At 43.0% G+C, this 24,006-nt stretch overlaps 1 protein-coding gene across 1 annotated transcript in view; it reads left to right on the top strand.

Moving 5' to 3' along the window:
• The window catches only part of LMF1 (lipase maturation factor 1), a 364,576-nt gene that overhangs the window by 310,665 nt on the left and 29,905 nt on the right, over window positions 1-24,006 (top strand). The window contains 3 exon segments of the mRNA XM_038420733.2: window positions 8,722-8,905; window positions 12,657-12,810; window positions 17,075-17,258. Of these exon segments, the coding sequence (XP_038276661.1) occupies window positions 8,722-8,905; window positions 12,657-12,810; window positions 17,075-17,258 (522 nt within the window).

Below are 24,006 nucleotides of genomic sequence, written 5' to 3'. Positions count from 1 at the left end.
TTTGGATTTTTTTCCCAGTGATCAGTGTAATTTGTGCCCTGTCTCTTAAAAATTGATACCTGCCCCTAGTGACTAGGCTACTGGACATGTGTAAGTTACTATATATATATATATATATATATATATATATATATATATATATATATATATATATATATATATATATATATATATATATATATATATATATATGTGTATATATATAATGCAAATAAATATATTCATATGTCCCAGTACTAACTAGTGATCACATCCACGTAATTTGGTGTAGCCTGCAAATTCACAGACATCCCTAGACTGTGTTTAACTGTTTACAAGCAATTGTTGCTGTTCCTGCTGGACAAATATACAGTCTGTTACAAAGAATATGAGCTGCTAGTACCTACTGTATGTTTACAACAATCTCTGATTTAAAAAATAAATAAAAAAATAAAAAAACAGCCAAACAAAGAAGTGTAACCCTGTAAAAGAATTATAGAGGTAGGTGTCCATTTTCTGACAGAGGGGTTTGGTAACAGTGCAGGGGACAGAAATATAAGGAATAATTGTTTTTGGGCCTAGAACCAGGAAAACTACTTTTCCAAATTAATCCAGCGAGAGCCATGAATCCACAGTATTTCATATCACACTTCATAAAACTCCAGTCATAATCCATAAAACTGACATTATTAGATTAAAAACCTCAGTTCCTCCTATAAGGAGCTTGCTCATTAGACATGCTGTAGTTTTATAACCTTAAAGTTCCTACCCAATTACCATGATTAATACTGTGCTTTAATAAAAAAAAATCACCATGGGGGTTGGTACCATCTGTTTGTTATAATTGTGCATTTCAGTATTGTCCAGCAAAAGAGAGGTGGACACTTAGTAAATACATGTCAAGCACCAGGCTAAAGATGGCACAGTACAGAAGTAGGTAAGGAGAGGAAGCAACATACTGTTCTTGATTGTAGTGCATAGTAGGTATAAGCCTTTAAAATAGTGTAAAAGGAGTATTGTTTGTTATGCAGGATGCATATTGAACTGTCATTCTTTACATGTCTGATGACAAAGGGACAATTGTTCCATCTGCACATATGTAGAATAACATCTATATAGTGCTTTTCATCCATAGATCCCAAACAGCTTTTCACAGGAGGAGAGTGTTCTTATACCCATTTTACAGATGAGGAAACTCAGGCTCAGATAAAAAAAGTAACTTGCTCAAGGCCAATCAGCAGCCTAGTGGCAGAGCCAAGACTAGAAGCCAGATCCCCTGCAGTTCAGCGCAATGCTCTGTCCCCTTAGGTTATTGGAGGTATTTGCTCTTCCAGCTGTGAGATGAATTAGGTTGGTTAATACGCTGGTGCTCACTGGAGGACAGATGGAAGCTTCCCTCCAGAGCTTTTTCTTTCTCTGGGAGGAGAAAGTAAAACATGAAGAATTAAGAAGTTGTGTGGAAAAAGGGAGGATTAGATCAATGTGCTCTGGCAGCCAAATCAAATGCTGGTCTGAATCATGAGGATCCATTAACCCCAGGGTATCCTGGGCTTAAAGGATCAGAACTGCAGAAGACAGTTGCTACTCAGCTGACAAAGCTTCAGTCTTAACATTGGCCAGACATATCTGTCACATAACATAACCTCTTTCCAGAAGTGGCCAAGAAGCCAGTCGTTAGGACAGACAACAATCGTAGAGGTTGAAGAAATGACAGTTTCAGTGATCACTTAATTGACTTCCAAGTAGAAGTTGTTTTTTTTGGCCAACCTCAGGATTAAATGGTATTTGTGCCTCCCGGGAAGGGTATAATATTAACCATTTATTGAATTTGTTCATTGATGCCTTTATATTAATCAAATACCCAACTGTGATCCGCAAGATTCAATTTGAGTAACTCAAGTTAAAAATTTGTCAGGTTCATAATTCCACCCACAGACCAAAAAATGCCAAACTTATATTATTTTTGAATCCCTTGATTTTTGAGGGCTGGTGGAAATTAGATATTTTTGCTTCTGACCTCCAAGCAATGAAGAGAGGTGAATCACTACCGAAAAAGAAATTCATGTAACAGACCACCCACTTGCTACTTATAAAGCTGTAAAGTGATCCTGTGTCAAACTGGCAAACCGGAGAATTATTTTCTTAATATTACCGCAATAGTGCAAGGAAAATCAAATAAAAAACAAGAACATGATTTCCTAACAAAGTAGCTAGGTGAGAAATACATTAATGAATACAGGCTGATTAATATCCATTGAACTTAAAGCTAAACCACTCATGGATCCAGAGTGGGAACTGCATACCTATTTGCTGCTTTGACTACTACATGTTACATCCCAGGAACTTGCATGTGTATGTCATTCAGTACCAAGTGGTGGTGTTTTTTTTTTTTTTTTTTTTTTTTTTTACTAATTCTGAGTAATTATCCAACATGGGCTAAGAGAGTAATTTTGTTTACCAAAAAGCAATTAAGACTTTTGATATGTGCTGTAATTGGGCAAGGCTCACTCCTTTAGGATTCTGTTGCATTGCTCCTTGAATGTGCTGTCAGCATTTTCAAACATTGCAACTTGCAAATATGGACATAAAACTATGCCAATGTCAGAGACAAATAAATGATATGATTTTGTTTTTGTTTTAATGAGTAAAGTTAAATTATTTTTAATAGAATATCAGCTGAAAGGCCTCAGACCAATAATGTGTGTTTTATTAGTGTTTCAATGGTGGAACAGGATTTTGGAGACCACCGGTGACTCTAGAAAGTAGGTTCCCAATGGGAGTCTGAGTATGCAAAACAGGAGAACTTGTCTAGGAAAGAAAAAAGCCAAACTGGATGAGCACACTTGAGGATACTGCATAGGGAAAATCAGGGGACTAGAAATAGGATATTCAGATAATTCTGAGATGGTCTTATGGTGAAGATGCTGGATTGGTATTCAGAAGATCTGCTTTCTGTCCCTGATACAAACTGTCGGTGTGACCTGGACAAACCCTTAGTTGTCTTGTGCCTAAGTTTCCCGTCCGTAAAATGGAGATAATTCTCCCATCCTTCGTCTTGTGTATTTTCTTTGTAAGCCCCTCAGGGCAGGGATTGTGTCTTATAGTGTCTGTATAAGGTCTAGTACAATGGGCCCCCATCTCAGTTGGAACCTCTAGATGCTTGTGGAGTAAAGTTTAATAATAACAGTAACCTCTAGGTCATCAGTTCAAATCTAGCCCGTGTCGATAGTGTCATTTTTCTCATCTGATGATGCTCAAGTATCGATCTAACATGGTTGCACACCTCATCACTGAATACACCTGCACAACTGGCCCTAACTGGAACCCTTGCTGACACTCTCGAGAGGGGGCTAAGGATTGAATGGGCCTTGAAAACCAAACCTCTCACCCCCATAATAATCCATCTCCATGAGGGTTGAGGCATGTTGGCAGGGCAGTGTGAAGGAATCTTTAAAAGCAATACATACAAAATCACTAGATATTCCAATATCTAGAGACAGAGTGGTGATATGATGCAACCTTGGACTTTCAGTCTCTAGAAAGCATACTTTGACCCCCATGCAAATCATGCTCTAAAACAGCGAGTAAACAATTCACAGGAAGGTAAAGCATGGCTGCATGAATAGAGAAACGTGCTTAAAAATAACACTCCCAATCAAAGTTATAACTTTCAGCCCAGCTGGGGGGATGGGGGAAATTCTCATTAGCTGATTTCAAGTCTGGAAAATCAGTGACTTTTTATTACGTCGGGGGCATAATTTTTCAATCCATTAAGTCAACTTTATAACCTTTATTTTTTTATGGGTAAGATGGTGGGGCTGTGGGTTTGTGTGTGTGGTAACCAAGGAACAGCTAGTTAATTAGCATAACTAGGGCTAAAACATGACTAATGGGACAAGAATCCAAATCAGTCTCAAAACTCAAACAGTTCTAAACAGGCATCATCTGCACTTTTTGTGGAGTCTGAGAAATTGTTTTATGCCAACACGCTCAGTCATTTATAACGTTTTCAGTTTTGAAGGATTGGCTGGGCATTTCAGCCAGGCAATCGGTCCCATGAAAACCCAGATGTGTCTCAGTGGCAACTGTGTTGTGATTGGCTCCGTTTATCATGTTTATTATGCTGGCATTTGAGCAAAATTGTAATGTCAACTTTGTGTCTGGTGTGAGTTCGTGTCAGTAAGGCTGGATAGGCAGGGATTGATTCTTGTCCAGGAACATGGAACAATTAAATATTTTCACTGCCGTAGGCTAAAAACCACATTGTTCTGTGCCGGAGAGTGAAGCCGTGCACTTAATGGCATCTTCCAGCAGAGTTAGAGTCTGGATTGCGTTGCAATATCCTTTAAAGGTTAATGGGCCAAATCAGCAGCTCGTGTAAATGTGCATGGCATCATTGATGTCAGTGCAACGCCACATACAAGCTGAATGTCTGGCCCTCTTAACTCTTTCACTTTTATGGTGAGGGTATGATTATTGTCTCTAGTGATTGTTAGCGAGAGCACCAATTTGGATGCCTCTTGAGGCAAATATATGGGAATTGCCAGAGTGGATCAGAGCCAAGGTCCATCTAGACCAGCATCTGGTACAAGAATACTGCAGTAACTGATGTAGGATTATCCATCCCATATTTGCTCTCATCCTGGTCCCTATCAGTCAGAAATTGGCATAAACCTGGAGCATTTTCCAGAAAGGGGAGTTCTCCAATGGGTTCTACAGATTGAAGTGTGATCTCAGCTATCTATTGTGCAGATCCAGGTTGCGTCCTTTGTGTCTGATGGGTGGCTCCTGCTGTGATCATTTCCATTGTCCTCCTGTCTTCAACAGAATGGTGCTTATGTTCAGGCACTACTGCTGTATGCCACTGTTCACCAACTCACGCCGTCAGCTGCATAGGGCAGGGGTTTGTTACTGTAGGGTTCTGTACGCATGCAACGTTGTTATGGTACCAAAATGAATGCCGTAAGTCTTCTGAGGTGGCTTGACATGCCAGCTCTATAGATGGCCCTTCGCGCCTTAGAAACCTGCTGTAGTGACCCTGTGGCATCAGGCTCCGGCTGCCTCATTATGTCAGGGAAGCAAAGGCTTTAACGCATGCAGAGAGAGAACAGCAGCAGACATAATGCCCTGCTCCAGTACTTCCATCTGAGGACCTAACAGTGCTTCTCAAACACCATTTGACAGCCTCACAGCCCCCAAAGCTCTGCATACAAGAGCTGTGCGTGCAACAGGGTGGGTTTTATTGCTTCTGATCATATACCTCATTTCCTAATAGGGCGTCCAGTCCTTCCTCCTCAGTCATGGATCCAGAGCCCCGGAGAGCAGTGGTGCCCAAACTTTTTCTGTTGCTCCCTACTTTACCAGTACTGGATTCTGCACACACACAGCCACTCCATTACTGCACGGTTAGCCCAAGCTCCTCTGCTGAACCGACGGCAGAGCTGGGGTCAGAACTGAGGAGCTGGGGCTAGAGGCAGAGTTGGCCGGGAAGCGGAGAGGGAATGAGGGCAGAGCTGGGCTGGGGATAGAGCAGGAGGCAGGGTGGAGCTGCAACTGGGGACGGAGCTGGGCAGGGGGTGGAGCTGCAACTGGGGGCGGAGTAGAGTTGTGGCTGGAGCCAGAGCTGGGTTGGGGGCAGAGCGAGGTTGGGTGGCACTCCCTTCCCACCCCACATGCGGGCTGGCCCAGGCTCCACCACGTGCCTCCCTTCCTGCCCCCCGAACGTTCCTCAGCCCCACAGTTTGGGGACCGCTGTCAGAGAGGGTTGTCTGGGAAGTCTGGCTGTTAGTGATGGGGAAGGGCACACATGCATGTCTACCCTTGGCACTCCATCAATGAACAAAGGTGAGCTCCATGTGCAAAGCGGGTTCCTCAATCTATACCTGGTCTCACTCCAGCAAACTCCTATTCACTGCAAAGGGAATTAAGGGCTCATTTGCACATGTTGTTGAACCAGTTTAGAATATGGTGTAATTCTAAACAGATGTAGTTAAACCAATAAAAAGTCTGTGTGGACACTCTTATTTTGGTTTAATCCAGGCCTGCTTCCGTTTAGCTTAAATTAATTAGGAACAGATTGAAGACAAACCACAATAAGCCTCTAAAATAAGTGTGCACACAGGGGTTTGCCCCAGTTTCATGGAACCCATGCAAGTTTCTGTGTAGACAAAGTCTTAAGGATCTCAGGATTTGACTTGAGGGTTACATGTGTTTGTATTTTTGTTTGTGGTAAAACAGGGAAATTATTTCATTTTATTTCATTTCAAATTATTTAATCTTATTTCATGTTGCCCATCAGCCCTTATCAATAGTTACCAATAAGCACAGGAAATAAGTGCAATACCACAGAGATGCCACTGTTTGGTATTTGTTCATCTGTTGATTCATAGATTCCAAATTGTAATCATCTAGTCTGACCTCCGGTATAACACTGATGAGAGAACTTCCCCAAAATAATTCCTAGAGCAGATCGTTTGAAAAAATCTTGATTTAAAAATTGTCAGTAATGAAGAGTTCGCCAGTTCCAGTTAAAAATGTATATCCTATTTCCCATCTGAATTTGTCTAGCTTCAACTTTCAGCCATTTGATCATGTTATACCTTTCCCTTCTAGATTGAAGATCCCATTTTTAAATATTTGTTCCCCATGTATATACTTAGAGTATAACCAAGTCACACCTAACCTTCTCTTTTTTTAAGCTTAATGGATTGAGCTAGAATGATGCTTACTGCTTAGTAGTGCGTAACAGAGCAAAATTCTGCCTTCACTGGCAACTGTGCAACCCCAGTGATGTCAGGGGGTTTTGAGAGTGGGTAGCAATAATGATGATGGAGAAATTGCCCTGTGTGTTCAGTGGTATGTGGAGTTCTAATGAAAGGCTCCAAATTTGGGTTTGTAATTCACCCTGAGCAGAGATGTAGCTCCATCTTTTCTGTGGCTGACCCATGAAAATGGCAAAAAAGTGACATCATATAACTTTAAGGTTGTAAAATAAAGCCATATGCTCTGAAGGCATGTGATTGATGACCACGGCTAAATGGACTGTGCCCAAGAAATAACTGCTTTATGCTCATTAAGATTGGTTGGGGAACTGGGTGCAAGAAGGTGCCTTGGATTTGCAAATCATTGTAATGAGAAGAAAAAATATCCTGTATCTCAAAAACCTGTCCCAATATATACAAATATTTATGCTCTTCCAAGAGCTTTGAAATGTTCCCACTTCTTCTGTTCTGCGTTACACATGCAAAACATCCTTATAAATGGGTAATAAAAACTCAAATAAAAAATACTTCTTAGAAAACACACACAGATATTTAAGGGTTGTTCTTTAATTAGAAGTGCCAAAGTTTTTCTCTAGGGTTTCTGAAACCTTGGTTTCACTGACATGTGGGCGTAATCAGGAAGTAACCACATAGACAATCAAACATGGAACCAAACAACAGCTTAGTCCCAGAAGTGAGTAGGGAAATCAAGTCACCATGCACAGGAGATCCTTTTCCCACTGAAAGTAATGGCAGAACTCACTTTGAGTGTCCGCGGGAGCATGTTCAGGCCTCTAGTGTGGTGGGGTTTTTTGCCATGTCTTTGGTAATCTCAGACAAAAGGAAGTTCAGCAGAGAAACGTTTGCAGGGTTGTGATAATGCAGTATCCAGGGTTTTCTTGTCACTGCCCCTGTGCTATTGGGTGCATGTAGATAGCTTCTGAGACAGGGCTGTGCTCACTGTTGTTTAAAGTACTTTACTATGGTATACGCTCTGTATGGTATTACAGTATACCCTTTAGGGGTGTTTCTCCTATGAGTGGTCACCCCAAGAAGAAAAAGTGGTTACTTACCAGTGATTTAGTTCTTTGAGGCGGTTGCCTCTAGAGCTGTGTGGAAAGCCGGGGCTGTTGCAGGGGAAGTGGGTGCATGAATGCCCCCTCGTGTCACCAGACATTGAGTGTACGAGGTTATATGAAGAAGTGCCATCCACAGCCACTCAGTTCTTCCTCCTCCGTGACTGTAGCTGGAGGAAGCCCAGCCATTTCCCCGCTGCCTGATGTGCCGGATTCCTAGCTAACCCTTTTCCATAACATTCCTCAATACATATGCACACTTTTTTTTTGGTGTGTTTTTAGTGGTTTAGAGTAGCTGTGGTTGCAACTATCACGCAATGCCAATGTGCATGTGGGTCTCCAGTTAAAATCAGCTCAGTGTATGGGCCCTCCATAGCCAGGATATAATGCCAGGGGAGCCTCCTTTGCAGTGCAGAAGCTACCGGGTACAAATGTTTATGCATATTTTTAAAGTAATATTTTTTTTAATGGATCCACTCAACATTTCCATGAGCTTGAGCAGGTGAAAGCCCCTTTGGCACAGGGCTGTCTGGCCCTGTCTTCAAGATCCATCGGTGACAGCAAGTGAAATGACGTTTGAGATTGGAGGTCTTCCCCAAAGGATGACCACAATGACCGCAGAAATTTCTCTACAGGTTGGCAAGGCGTGTTTGGACTCCCAGATACTTGGTTACAGTTGTACCGTTCCAAACCAGTCACTGCAGCTGTAATTATCATTGTACCTAACCTTGTTTCAACAGAACAAACCATTGTGCACATGGATGTTTCCTTTCCTCCTATAGACAAATGCTGTTGTACTAAGGCTGGGACACAATCGCTTGGAAACCTGGCCAGGTGACACGTCTTCAGTGCATTCCCCTGCCTAAACTCACAACTACCCAGTGCTTTCATTCTTTCCTACTTAGGGGGTCTTAATTATCAGTGGGAACCTGAGCTTCCTCAACTGGTTAACCATAGTGCCCAGCATTGCCTGTTTTGATGACACCTACTTGGGATCCCTGTTCAGTTCCAAAGAGGGATGTGTGAAGGACCAAGTGTTGAAGATACAAGCCAAACAGGCAGCAGGACAGAGGCTTCCTTTGAGATACGGTAGGTCATTCCCGTGAGGAATAAAACCTTATCTGTCTACCTTATCGCTTTTATTCCAAGCTCGGCCACTGGCCTGCTGGGTGAACTTGGGCAAGTCCCTTCACCGTTCTGTGCCTCAGCTTCTCCACCTGTAAAATAGGGATAATGGAAAGTGCTTTACATGAGCTAGGTCTTACTATTATGTGTGCGGGGAAAGGAAGTATCTTGGTGTGACAGTTCCCTTGTGGGATCATCCACATTGAAGGACCTCTGGATCTTAAAACTTAAGCCTCGGCTACTTTCCCTAAAGAACCGATCGCTCAGAGGCAGGAGCTGACTGATACACTTCTATCCTCCAGCTACGTGGGGGGATGCTTACATGGTGTTAGTGTGGGTTGTATTTGCTTATAGGAAAATTAGCCTCTAAAGCTAAAATTCTGATATCTTTGCTCCTGGTGGGTGGCACCTTGTTCCATTGACTTCAGTGGGAGTGTTATAAGGTACTGCTCAGCATAAGGAAAAGCATCAGATGTATCAAAGTGAGCAATATATAGGTTGAAAACTTGCCTCCATTGAAGTCACTAACAACACTCCCGTTGATGGCCATGGGACCAGAATTTCAGTGGTATTTTTTTAATGTTTAAATGTGGAAAACGTTTTTCACATTTATCACACTTGCAATTTTGCAGCATTTGCCATTGACACAATGGACATAATAGTTCTGTCCAGTTGTCTTTAGACTATTCGGGAGTCGTCATTGTTCTAACATAAGCAGAATGTTTTGATTCTGGAATTAAATCAGTAATTTAATGTGGTGCCAAACAAAACAAAACAAAAAAAAGGAGTGGGAGGGCATAAAATCCTCTCTCGCAAATTTTAAGGAGTGGGGCTATCAGACTTTGTCAAGAATGCTGGGCTTGTTCGAGCATCAAGAACTTGGCTGTCAAATTGCCCTGGGCATATAGGTTGGCCTACGGGTATAGCATGAAAAAGTAAATAGAAGTTTTGTTAACATGAATAAAAAAAGAGCAATGAAGCATGTGGCTAATGTACACTGCTAAGATTTTAAAAAATAAAATCCTATCCCCAAAGAGAACTGACAGCACAGAGAGAAGGGGGATTTACTTACATGGGGCTGGGTAACAGATGTAGAACTGTTTCTAGTATTTGTATAAACAATATGTAAGCAACAAATTGAACATAATATCAACATCAGTTACAGATGCTAGTTTTTAAATATACCAAACATCCATCAGAAAGACAAAAACATGTTTACAAAATAAAATGCCTGCCTGTAGTTCTTTTGAAGCAAGCCCGATCCACCTCCAGATTATTGAACAGAAGTGTTTAGTTTCAGTAATGCTAATTAAATTTCATTACACTTTCTATGTATTTATTTAAAGCAGCAAAGAGTCCTGTGGCACCTTATAGACTAACAGACATATTGGAGCATGAGCTTTCATGGGTGAATACTACTTCGTCGGATGTATGTGTTTGTTTAGTCTGGGAATATTTTTGCATGCATCCGACGAAGTGGGCATTCACCCACGAAAGCTCATGCTCCAATACGTCTGTTAGTCTATAAGGTGCCACAGGACTCTTTGCTGCTTTTATAAATCCAGACTAACACGGCTACCCCTCTGAAGCTATGTATTTATTTTAAATATTTTACTAGAAGAAATCTCTTTAGTTGCAGCATTTCAGTTCCAAGTAGTTTTCTGGCAGGGCTGGTAAATCCAGTGATCAGAATGATGCTAGAGATCTCCTGTTGAGCTGTGTTTTTCAGTCACTCTGAGTAAACCTATCCCTGACTTGTTGGAGAAGAGACAAAATAATGGTTCTTCAATTTACCAATCTGTGAATCATTTTGAGAATGAGAGAGATCCTCTTGTGACTCAGCTTCTACTCCATGAAATTCTCTGACAGATCCCCACAGACCACAAGTTAAGGGTTACTTAGAAGAACCTCCCATACTTGCTACAAACTTGTGTTCAGTCCCATCTTAAATCCATCCCTGTTCCAGAAAGCGGTTATGCGCTGCTGAATAGTAATGGATTGCTGAGTTGGTGCTTTGGACAGGAGGGCCATGTAGCAAAAGTCCTAGAGAACCATTAATCCCAAGAGTCAGAAGAATGGAGGGTGTGGTGTTTTATTCCCCTTTTGTTCATGTGAAAGTTTTTATAAAGGAGCCTGTCACATGGGACCAGATACTCAAGGCACCAACTCCCGTTGATTTCAGTGAGACGTAGGTGCCTAAGTACCTCTAAGGATCTCCGCCTTGGTATCTAAGGGCCTGATCCAAGTCTCACTGAAGTCAATGGCAAGATTCCCATTAATGGGCTGCAAAGCAGACCCTGCACCTCTTCTGCCAGTTTCATTCCTTTCTGTTGCCATTCTCCACATGGATTTAACTGTAACTGCAGTTAAAGGTCAGATTTGTGCAACTCGGAGGGCATGGTCATGATGTACACAGTGCTGTAGGTGTCCGTGGTGCTTTATCGCCATGCAAGAAGAGATGACCTGTGGCCCCAAGGAGCGGATCGTCAGAGGGCCAGATCCTGCAAACTCTCACTCACCCAGTTAATGGCAGACGAGTCCGAGAAGCAGGGATATGCAGAATCAGGCCCATATTTAGACATCATCAGATAAATGGTGACCTGGGGAGCACCGACATTCACAATAGACCTTTGCAGTCATTGGTGTTCGTGTCTGATTTTTTTTTCCTTACAGGCTAGAAGTCTCAGGCCATCTGACCACAGAGGCAGCCTGGCTGTGATGCAGGGGGCTGGGTTAGATAATCCACCCGAATCAAGTGATTTTCCAAAAATATTCCCAGACTAAACAATTATTCATACTATACGAGAGGTTTAAATAACCATCCCGCTCCTGCAAAGATAGGAGGAAAGCTACATGCATTTGCTTTGAGTCTTCTCCTTTGACTGTCCACATTAAATTAAAAACAATCATAAGCACAAAAAACCCTTTAGAGGCTGCCTTAGCTTATTTGTCTGCTTGTGATAACGTTAGATTCTCTCTAGACTGAAAAAAACACATTTTATCCAGTACAACACCAGTCTCATTTGCAGGGTCCTTCCTGTAAGCCATTTCCCAAAGCACTTCTCAATGTAAAATAATGGAAATTGAAATAATAAGTGGTAGCCAAAGGAAAGGGAAGTGTACAGAGGCACTAGCCAGGGAAGAGATGAGAATCAAAGAGAGGAGTTGTCAGTGGCAAGAAGATGCAGAAAAGCAAATTCCAATGGTAAGAACTGCGGAGGAGTGGTCTCTCTTCCACCAGCAGTGAGGAAGGACAAATTAAAGGCTGGTGTTAGGATCCATGATGAGGAATAGAGAGAGTTTAAAATCAGCTGGAGAGAGTCCATGGAAAGTCTTAATAACAAGGAGGGCAATTTTGAATAATGTCTAAATGCCTGCTCTGTTTTTTTCCTACACTAAAACTGTTATTACTCTAACATTTTAGACATTTTTCTTTTCAGCCCCTTCTCAGACTATTTAGAGAAAGGCAGATCTTTGGAGAGAGATTACATGGCCTACCAGGGAGGATTTGTTTGATTATGTGTAAGAATTCATCAACTTTAGCTTGAAAGGGAGCTGACACCAACTGTTAGCAGCCCTCTGAAATTGCCTGTCAGGTGATATGAAAGGATTGTAGGGGAAAAAAAGTCTTCTCAGAAGCAGGATCTGAACTGATCATGAGGAACTTCAGACGGTGAAGTCACTTCCTTTCTGGTTCTGTTTGTGTTCTAACCAGGCTGCTACGTCCGCAAAGTGGTGAACGTCTCGTTTGGATTCCTGATCGCCTATCTCAGTATACCTGTCGTTCTCAACCTGCTTAATTCCAGACAAGTCATGAACACCTCATTCAACTCGCTCAGGATAGTAAACACATACGGCGCTTTTGGAAGGTACTAATCATTTGAATAGACCCACAGCACACCTATTCTATTCTATTCGCCTATCAATATCATGAAATGTAGTCAATCAGCCAGTCTTTGTGTCTTATAATCATTATTTTTTAATCCATCTGGTAGCTGGTAGGTTCAGAGTAGCTGTTCATTGGGGATGGGGGGGAAAGGGAGTGCTTGAAAAGGATCACAAAATCCTCTCCTACTGTATTATAATTTATTTGACTATAGTTTTGCTTTAAATTTATAACTGCTCTTAAGGGGCACAATATATTAGATATAAAAACATTATGATAATATGCATAGAAGGTAAAGAGTCATATGGGTGATATTTAGAGTGATTTTTTTCTCTCTATCGTGTGTGTGTGTGCATGTGTTCGTGTTCCTTCCTTCCTCCATCCCTCTAGTTGGGAAAATTTCCTCCATGACCCTGCCTTGCCTTTCTGCTCAGGCAGAAGAAAAGTCACAAGGATGTCCCTGAAAAAGAGCCTTCTCCATGATAGCATGTAGGGCTATGCATTAGGCCACTGGACCACCTTATTGTGGCCATGCTAGCTATCTCTGCAAGTATCCACATAGGCTAAATACTTATCGCTGCTTTCAACCGCATAGAACTTGTTCCTCTAGCACCAGTTGGAAACTGGCTGGTTTTGCAGTAACACCAGAGGGGTAGGGAAGGAGAAGACCCTCAATATAGCTTGTGCAATCTGTTGTTGTTGCTTTGGTATTCCGACAACGTGCAAGGGCCAATTGATAATGAGGCCCCGTTTTGCTAGGTGAGAGTAATAGACATTCCCTGCTTTGAAGACCTTCTAATCTGAACAGACAAGATAGAGAAAGGGGAGAGGAAAGGGGTATAAAATAGAAGCAGAGTAATTATTTTACAAACAACATATTAGTTCCACAGTTTTTGTGCTTGTAGCCAGCTTGGGCTGATGTGGGAGCAAGTCTGTTTAGGTTCCCGCAACACACCCATTGTGGAATCTGAGTGCCTGCTAGTTCCTCTTGATCAGTTATTGAGCTGTTTAGAATTTAATCTGTATTTCTTGAGGATGTTGCGGGGAGGAAGTAGAACTGGAGGACTGGAAGTTCAATCATCCTACCAGTTGTGTGCGCAATTTCTAACTGAAGTCAATATGAGCTGTAGACAGGCAGCTGATGGAAGGACTGGGCCCAAGCCTTTTAACCCAGTTGGAGGGTCTGAAGTAATCCTGATGAAACTGGTCAGTCTTTCATAGTTAGACCTCTGCTTCTGCCAGCCGCAGGCCCACACTGTGCTGACCATATGTTTTCTAGAGTAGGGTTTCTCAACCCGTGGGTCGGGACCCAAAACTGGGTGGCCAGAATGTTTCAAAGGGTCGCATGATAGTTCCTGTCCCATGGAATTAGCTGGTCTCATCTCCCTGCTTCAGGTACTGCAACCTCTGGGGTCCCAGCACCACTCAGGTTGGGCCCAGCCATCATGATAATGGGAGTCTGGGTCGGCCAGATTTGAGTGAGTGGGACTGCAACCCCATGAGCCAGGTCAAAGCTCCACTCACACAGATTTGGTCCAGTCAGGGAGGTGGGAGGTTGCAACGCCCAGGGTGGAGAGCCAAGCCCAGCTAGCCCCACAGCACAGGAGCTGCAGGAGTAGGGTGACCAGATAGCAAGTGTGAAAAATCAGGCCGGGGGTGGGGGGTAATAGAAGCCCATATAAAAAAAAAGCCCCAAATATCGGGACTGTCCTTATAAAATTCAGACATCTGGTCACCCTACCACTGTGGGGTGAGTGCCGGGCAGGATCCGACTGAAACCACCCCAGGGCCTCCACCCCCAGACTATGTTCTGGGTCGTGACAGGTCATAAACGTTTACAAATAGGTCCTGAGCCCAAAAAGGTTGAGAACTGCTGCTCTAGAGGGCTGAGCCAAAGGATGGAAATGGCTCCTATTGATTTCAGTGGGTTATGGATCGTTCCCCAGAAAATAGCCAACAGTTATCAAAGGGGCATTATAAAAAGAGGGATCTGATTGGCTGCTGAAGATTCTGGCTCAGCAGGTACCCAGTGTAACTACCCAGGTGTGTTAGGTCCTTGTTACAAAAATGTAACCTTTGTAAAAGCCATGCCACTCTGTGAGCAGTAGCGTTTCGCAGCATGCCCATAGTCACACAAATGATCTTTTACCCACCTTTCAAACAAGCTGACATTTCTGTTCAACCTCTGCAGAAAGGGAAGCATTGAACAAACAAGATAAAAAAACAAACCTCCACACTTTAAAACATAGCTGTGTTTTGTGTGACACGTGAAAGCCCTGTTTTGCAGGAGAGTTGGAGAGGGCAGGGTAGGAGTGGTGAGAACAAAATTGTATTAATCCCTGCATCTCTTAGAGTGGTGGAGCCTTGGAGTTATGGGAGTTTGTTGTATTTGGGTTCTTGTTTTTCTTTTTCCTCTTCAGTCTAAGGTTTTTGTTTCAACAGTTACCAGAACCGAAAGAGCATGTGATGAAATGCTGCTGTAATATGTTTGTAATTCCAGCCTATGTAAACCAATAAAAAGAGGATTGCAGCTCATAATGAATATACGATTATGTGAAACTTGACATATTTTGAAGCACACAGTAGGAACCTACTTTTATTAGTAATTTGGTGTCCCTGATTTACAGTGTGTTTCTAACCATTGGGCAGCTAGCCACGGCTCATAACTCAGCCGAAGGTATAGTATGGAACTTGGCTGAAGAGTCCAGAAATCTATTAAATGCAAGTAACAATTATACGTTGAGATGAATGGCAGTCCATTAGTTGCAAGCGTCTATCACTGGAAATAAGCAAAGGGGGAGGGAATGGCTGGTCTGAGCTTTCAGTTTCCTTGGTTGGTGGCGGAAGGACCAAGAGAGGACGGAATTAGGGGACGGGTATTGGACCAGTTGGATAGATAGAATGATGCTGTTATGCAGACACCATGGCAAACAGAGTGCTTCATTGCAGAGAAGCATCACTGACAGATCTTTGGAAAAAAAGCCCTTGCGGAACAGATTTTGACATGGGCGTCTCGCTGTAGGCCTCCTTTTGTGGCATGGTGCTTGCACTCTGCATTGTCCGATTGCCTTGCTGTTTGGAGGCTGGCAAATCATGAGACTTAGGTCTGTGTGTGACCTGCCATAAGGCTGGGGTGGTTTTTATATGTCTAATTAGGTACAGCCAGTTTGTTTTCCTTTTCTGTTTCTCTTGGCTTCAATTGCGACTGTTCACACGCCGCCCTCCCCTGCTCAGCTGCTGAGCAATGGCTCCATGAGACTTCTCCTCCAGCTGGGATGGCGAAACGCTTGGGCACTTTCAGACAGTTGTTAATGGTGCCCCAGGAGTAATCTGCTACGGGGTGCTCCAGATGGGGTGGGTTGTGTATGCCAGCTGACTGCCACATTCTAGAGCAGATATAACCAATTAACCTGGACGCGCTGGACGTGTATCCTGCCCATTGCCACAGCCGAGGCGCAGACTGGAACTCTAATGCTCCATGACCAGCAGCTCTGCTAAGCGAACCTGAAGGAAGCCCACTCAGTAAGCCGTCCCAGCCGGAAACCCCTGTGCTGATCCTGCAGATGGAGTCGCATGAAATTGCATGTGCAAATACCAGAGTCAGGGGGTGCCATCAGGGCAGCCACATGTGCAGATTACATGCATGCATTTTTGAACCTGGGTCATTATGCAAATCTGAGTTAGGATGGATCACTTTTGTGAGTGACCAAATCTCTACTGTCCCACATGAGTCGTGCAGTCACAGAGCTAAGCCTTGCACGCCACAGGGTGTGCTGCCATTAGACTGTCAGAATGGCTGAGATAAAGGGAGGTGCTGGAAACCAAGTAAGGGGAGAGGCTGATCTCGTGGTTAGGACGCCGAGAGACCTGGATTGAATTCCCTGCTCTGCCTTGTGTGGCCTTGGGCAAGTCTCTTAGTCTCTGTGTGCCTCAACTCCTCAGCCATGGAATGGGGATAGTAGCATTGCCCTACATCACCAGGGCCTGGTGAGAATAAACACATTGAAGATGGTGTGGTGCTCAGATGCTGTGGTAAAGGGGGTTCATAGAAGTACCTTACATAGATTGGTGCTCAGCAGCTTGTCAGAATCAAAATGTTAAGCTGCTACCACACTTCACCTTAGCCGAAAAGCAAAAGGCAGGTTAAAAGAAATTTTAGGCTAATGGGGCAGTTCCTTGCTGACTCTCGGTATTTAGCATTTGGCACAGCCTGGGAAAATAACAATGCAATGATTATTTCCCCCTAGCATTACTAAGGAACGAACCGAGATCATCTTCCAAGGTACCTCCAGCCTGGACCCCAATGATCCCATGGCGGTTTGGGAGGAGTACGAGTTTAAATGTAAGCCTGGGGATTTGAAGAGGAGGCCGTGCCTGATAACACCATACCACTATCGTCTGGACTGGCTCATGTGGTTTGCTGCATTCCAAGTATGTACCTTATATGCACTGAGGTTTGTGTGTTCTCTGGCCCAGAAAGAACAACGGAAGGCCAGGAAACAAGCAACATGAAACTGCTGTACCCCTTGAGTAGACCACTACATCAACAAATGTTTGTTCTCCTGTTTGTTTCACCTGTTCTTGTAGTTGGTGGTGGTTAAACTATAGAAATAGGCTAACACCTTGCTTTTATAATGAGACCCTTTCAGCTGAGGATCTCAAAGTAGCAATACTCCTGTGCATATAGAGTAGTTATCTCCATTTTATAGATGGGGAAACTGAGGCACATAGTGGTTGCGTGACTCGGCTCTGCCACTAACTCCCTCTGTGAGCTTGGCAAAGGATGGGACCCAGCTCTTCTATCTCTCTGTCCACTGTGCTAAACAGAACACGTTTAAATAACAAGACTGGATCGAGGTACCTGTTTGTGTTTTCTAATGGCTCGCAAACAGAGGGAGACTGTCCACTTCTAATAAATAATTTGCTTGTCAATAGAGATAACGTGGGCCAATTCAGTAACACAGTGGGCTTGGAGTCAGGGGTACTAGGTTCTAACCACATCTCTGCCACTGACTCAGTGTGTGGACTTGGAGAAGTCACTTAACCTCTGTGCACCCCATTTCCCCCATCCATTCAGTGGTGATAATCATACCTGTCCACACTTGTAAAGTGCTTTGAGGAAGAGCAAAAAGCCCAATGTTTACTGGGTAAATTATTTTTTATTTCCATTAGATTTCATTTTGAAAATACTCTCCCTCCATTTTTGTTATTTGTGATGGTAACATTACATCATGTTTTGCCTTTTCATCCCAAAGAACCTCCAAATATTTTACAGATAGTATGCTTACAGAGATCACTCCTCCCATCACTGAAATGCACCCACCTCTGGGGTGGAACACCCACAGCTCACAGGAACGCTTCACAGCACTTTAGGACAGTGAAGAAGGATGCTTTAGGCAGTTGGAACTGCAGGGGGGATTTAGGTAGATAGAATGTGATTGCCCAGTTTGAAGCTTTGTCAGAACAAATGGGCTCTGCTCCTAGGAAAAACATGATAGGGTCTTTAATTACCTGACTAGGTGAGCACTTCAGTGTTTACAAAGAATATACAATATCTACTGTGGATTTATTGCACATTCACAGGGGAGAAAAAATATGTGAAGCCCTGGTTTGAATTTCTATTTAAAAATAGCTTTCCAGCTTGTTTCTCGCAAATTAGAATAAATTAGCAACACATACTGCTAAAGTCACTCAATAGTTGTTTTTGTGACCAGGAGGAGAGGTACCTCCATCCCTCAAGGAATGTATGTACGTGTCAATAAAGGATCACTTTTTAAAATTAAATGGCAAAAATGAATGCGGTTGAATGGGGGTTTAAGCTCAGTGGTGAATATAGCTCAGTTTTAGATTAAAAAAAATGTTATTTCTCAGAAATAATAATTGTAAAAACACTTTGAATTTATATAGATAGTGATTTGCACCCAAAGATTTCCCAATACGTTACAAAGGTTGGCAAGTATCATTACATTTACTATAAAAATGGGGAAACTGAGGCACAGAAAGGTTACGTGATTTGCCCAAGCTCACACAATGAGTCAGTGGAAGTCAGGTCTAGAATCAAGTTTTACCATCCTGAGTTACCTGCTCTAACTGGTAGATTCTAGTGCCTCCTTTCTGTCAAGCCTTTTGGACTAAATCTTGGGTTCTTCCCTCAGTTGCAGCCCGGGCAGTTGGTTTCCCTGGGAGTTTTGCTGAGTAAGGACTTCAGAATTTGTCCAAATATCTTTTTCCCACCCCCTGCCCCATGTCACCTGCAAACAGATGGTTTGGCTTTTTAGTGGGGAAACTTTCAGAATTGTTTCTCAAGCCTTTTTATTCTTTTCTTCAATCTTATTTACATTCCCATTAAAATTTACAACAGACGTTACAAAATCAAAGCTTGTGAGCAATTACTATAACATGAACCCATCTCCAGAATATTTTATTATAGACCTTTTCCTTCATCTTCTTGACTCTCCTCTGCCTCCTTCCTCCCACCCTCCCCCCCCCCCATTTTCTGTCTTCGTGGTATTTTCATGTAGGCACCTTTTAGATTCTTCAGCACTGGCAATAAGCATCTCTCTCTGGCTATGGTTTTATATTTACCCCTCAAGGTTTTTTGTGCTGGGATTTCATTTAATCTGCATTAGGTTTGCTTTTTTCTCAGCAATAAGACACCACAGGTTAAAACTCAAGCCAGTGCACATCATTAAGGAAAGATGCAGTGGGTTGAATGGAAGCTGTTAGTTGAAATCTCCTTGTATTGTGGAAGGTTTTGAAGAGAGAGAGAAACAGCACTGAGATGCGAGAATGGCTGTTTCTTTCCAAGACAGGACTACCGCTATGGTTTTAAAATATGAAGTGTTCTCAGGTTTGAAAACAAGCGAGGACGGGGTATAGATACTAGTCCATTGTTCACAAGCGTTGGCAGTGATGGTGTTGAATGACACTGTTACACACAAGTTAGATCTTTCAGCAGACATAGACCTGGCATGTTGAGTGACAGTGATATATATGAACAGCTTGGGGAGGAGCAGGAGAAAGAATTAAAGCAGGCCCATTTACATCTTTTCCTTTTAATTCAATAAAAGGTCCCCGAGGTGTGTCTATTATGTTGCCATGAATGGGGCTACAGTTGTATTTGTGCATTCAAAGCTCTATAGTCACACATGTCAATTAATTACACTTCCACTCATTAAACCTGATGATCCCCCGTTGGCAGTGGGTAAATGCCTACTGGTCAGTGTGTGTTTGTGTCTCTCCCTTCTATGCCTATCCACAAAAGGTGTAAGTTTATTCCAATCCCCAGCTACCAAGCCTGGCTCGTTAGCTCAAACTGTGGAGACTTCTGCTTTTAGCTCTGGGGGCCCCTGAGCCTCTGGTGTCAGCTAAAATGGCAGCTGTCACACATCCATCGATTTCCCCAGTATCCTGTAGCTGGGAGCAGAACCCTGGAGTCTCTGCTGTCACCATGAGGCCATATTTGCTCCTCCCCAATTTTGCAATATCACTTCCACTCTGGTCTGATGTCTGGGTGCATTAAAGTGCCCCCGTGGAAGATGCTGGTAACTGCCCAGAGTTTTCCATTGCAGTTACTGCTGCAACTCCTTAGACCTGACTAGAATTTTCCAGCTGAGTTGCAGTGTTCTGAGGCTGAATTGCAGTGTTCTGAGTGAAGTACCGGTATTGCAACTGGGCTGACACTCTGTAGAAGCTGAGTCATGGTCCACCTTCCCCAGCAATCCCATCCTGCTTTTCTGCTACCCCTGTTGGTTGCTTCCACGATACCCCTTCTGCCACTCTGTATTGCGGGAAGAAAGTGGGCTGTCAGTGGAAAAAATGGTCTGAATGAAGTGGGTTCAGATTCTGCTTAGAAAAGACATTGACAAAACGGGTAGAAAGAAAGAAAAAAACATATCCAGCAAAGAAACGGGGTGAAAAATGGAGAAGGAGCAGGGTGAAAAATATCATCATAAATAATGTAAATGCTGCGGCAAACATTTTCAGATATGGCTGCCCAGAGTTAGGCATCTGAAGACATAGAGTTAGGTAGTTAAATCAGTAGTCTGATTTTTCAAAGGCACTGAGCACCCACAGCAAAGTTGAAGGTGGATGTAGAACCCAGAGGTTCTGGCTATAAGAAACTCCAGGCTTAGAACTGGGGACTGTAGACTCTGAGCTAGACGCTGCTTCCTTATGGCCACTAGGGGCCTCGGCAGGGCTGCTACCAAAAACTACCGAGAAGCTAAGACCTGGAGGAAGTCCCACCCTAAGGGGCATGAGAGACGGACCTTTGTGATTCCTTAATTGGCTGGCATTCTCCATATAAACCCAGAAGCCATTTCTGGGAGTTGCCTGGGCAATGCAGGTCTCTGGTGTGCTTCTGCTGCAGACCCTTCGTTGCTGTGACTTGCCTGAATCCTGGACTCTCAGCCTTGGCTTCTGACCCTGATCTTGGTTTACTTTTGTTGGCTTAGAATCATTGGTGACCTTGCTGCAAGACCATAGCCCAGCCCGACCCCTATTCTTGCCTCACGCTCTCAATCTGGTAACAGACTCTGATTCTGCGGTTTTGACCTGGCCTGGCCCTGGACTGATCTTTGACTCTTCCGTCTGGATGTCGAGCAGCTCATCCCATTCCTACAGGCTTCCCATGATGTAGCCCTGACACTGACTCTTAAGTTCCCTGCTCAGAAGAAATGAAGTTTCTGGCAGCACCTCTGAAAATTAGACCACTTATGCCTGGGCTATACTGAAATGTTATAGTGGCATAATTATGTTAGGGGTTTGAACAAAATATATCCCTGACAGATGTTGCTATGCAAACATAACATCCAGTGTAGACACAGCTATGTTGGTGGAAGAGGGCTTCTGAGGACATAGCTAACTTCGTTCAGGGAGGTGGTGTTCCTACACCACCAGAAAAAAACAATCTGTCGCCAGAGGCTGCATCTACACTTCAAGCTTTGCCAACATACCTACGCTAGTATAGTCATCGTACTGTTGACATACCCTTATTTAAGTACCTAACTGGAATTAAAAGCCTAAGCTTAAGCAACTATGTTTAAAAATAATTGGCATTATATATACCATGTGCAGAGCACCCACTTGTCCCAGCCTACCTGTTGGAAGGATGGGTATTTTTCTGTCCTTCATACAGACCACTTTAGCTAGGAAAAGGTTGGTTTTTGTTGCTGTTGTTTTTTAGTTGAATCACCCTGGGTAGATGGCCTGGGGAGGGGGAGGGATGAGAAACCAGGGAGGTTAAATTCCAGGAAAAAAGTTTGGGAATTCAAACTGGTTTTGACTTAACCAAAAATAGTTAAGGGGGTTCATAAAACCAGGCTCCTCCTGTCTCTGGATTACAGTTTATTTCTTTTATTTTTTTCCAGTTTTCCCAGGCTGCCCGATGACTTTTGGAGCAGCAGGCCTGAGAGCTTTGCAGTTTATTGAAGGTGGTCAATTAAGGAACTGACATATCCAACTCCTGACAAGCTGCAGAAAAGCTAGTAGGGCTTGGGGGGAAAAATTTACCATCCCTTTGTGCTGCTTGTGACAGGTTCCTCTTTGCACCTCATCACGTTTGACATATGACGCCTTCTTTCACTTGGGGCTTCCTGAGAAACTTTCCACTGTGGAGCATAACTACAGGATTTGCACTTGGGAAACACAGGCATGTTGACAGAAGTAGGCCCAAAGCCTGTCATGGCTGACATGGGCCTTCACTTGTCACATGTTTAAATAGTTGGCATATCTGAAACTTTAGAAGCTCAGGGATTTTGTTCTGGAGCTTCTAATTCTGAAGTGCAATTTATTAGTTGACTGCCACTTAATTACTGTCCTGGTCCCGCTTTAATTGCATGTAATATAATGTGACATTACTTTCCAGGAAATTGCTTTTATATCTTAATTTTATTATCTAAATACAATATCCCTTTTCATTTGGTTTCTAAATCTCTTCCTTGTTTTGAATGTCTCAGCATCCCATGGGTGCTGTAGCTCTGAATTAATGTCCTTCATTTAGTGTTGGGAGAGACATAACCAATCCAGTAACATGTCTGTGTCACTTCTTCCTGTCTGCAGAAGAGAAAATCAACTACAATATGCCAGAGGCATTGACATGTAGACATCAGTGAGCTTTTCTTTTTAATTTATGTCTTAGCAGCTGCTTAGAATGGGATTCCTTTTGTACCATCTTCCAGCTGATAACATGGTCATGAGTGTGTATAATATGAGTTATGTGAGACTCAACATATGTCTCAAGAATATTTTGGGCCTGAATCCCACAAGCACTTATGCACATAGGAGTAGTTTTACTCATTTGAGCAGTGCCAATGACTTCATTGGAGCTACTCTCAGGAGTAAAGCTACTCATGTGCATAAGTGCTTGCAGCATCCTGTTCTTGATCAGCTGAGGAAAGGATATTGCAACAGTGCAATAATTTCTAGGCCACTATGTGACTTAACAAGAATCTGAGTCTGGTTCTGGCTGGAATTTCCATGGAGATGCTGGGAGGAGGGGAAGGGGTAGGTTTACTTATCCAGAAGGAGCCAAGTACAGTCCCAGTTCCTGCATTCAGATAGGGCAAGGAGTACTCAAGCCAACCACCAGCTGTAACCCGAGCCTTCCAAAAGAGGGAAGGGTAAGGCCATGCAATGTGTCTTCATAGAACTGGTCACTCATGATGGTGGGAAAACACGTTTCCCCCTCTTTTGTCTTGGCCAAAGGCAATATGGTGAAGGCTGATCAGTGTGGTCATTTTAGTAAATGAATAGATGCTCACTAATAATGAGAGCTTTGTTTCGGAACTGGACAGGATATGTCTTTTTGATCTAAGTAGCCGATGTTCGTGCTTCCATTGTGTAGAATTGTCCTGACTGGTCAGAACCTCAACTGGTATAAATTGGCTTAGCTCCATTGAAGTCAACTTAAGCCAAGATCTGGCCCAGTATAATTCCATGTATATTATTTAGAGAGGTCACTTCTAAATGGAAAGAACAAATTGATACTTTAGTGTGTGTATGCACATAAAAAGAGTGTGCATTATTGAATTAAGCTGTGTTGTGACATTATGGTACAAAAGACATCAAACTCTGTGTTTTGGCCCCTTTTATGGTGGATTCAGCACTGTTAACAAATGGCAACCAGGCAGCAAGATCCCATGAATAGTTTGTTTTTCAAAATGGGTCAGTGTTTCTA

Source organism: Dermochelys coriacea, chromosome 10 (genome assembly GCF_009764565.3).
Source record: "Dermochelys coriacea isolate rDerCor1 chromosome 10, rDerCor1.pri.v4, whole genome shotgun sequence".
Taxonomy (NCBI): Eukaryota; Metazoa; Chordata; order Testudines; family Dermochelyidae; genus Dermochelys; species Dermochelys coriacea.
The sequence above is the reverse complement of the archived record's forward strand: the minus strand, read 5'-3'. Positions and strand labels throughout refer to the sequence as shown.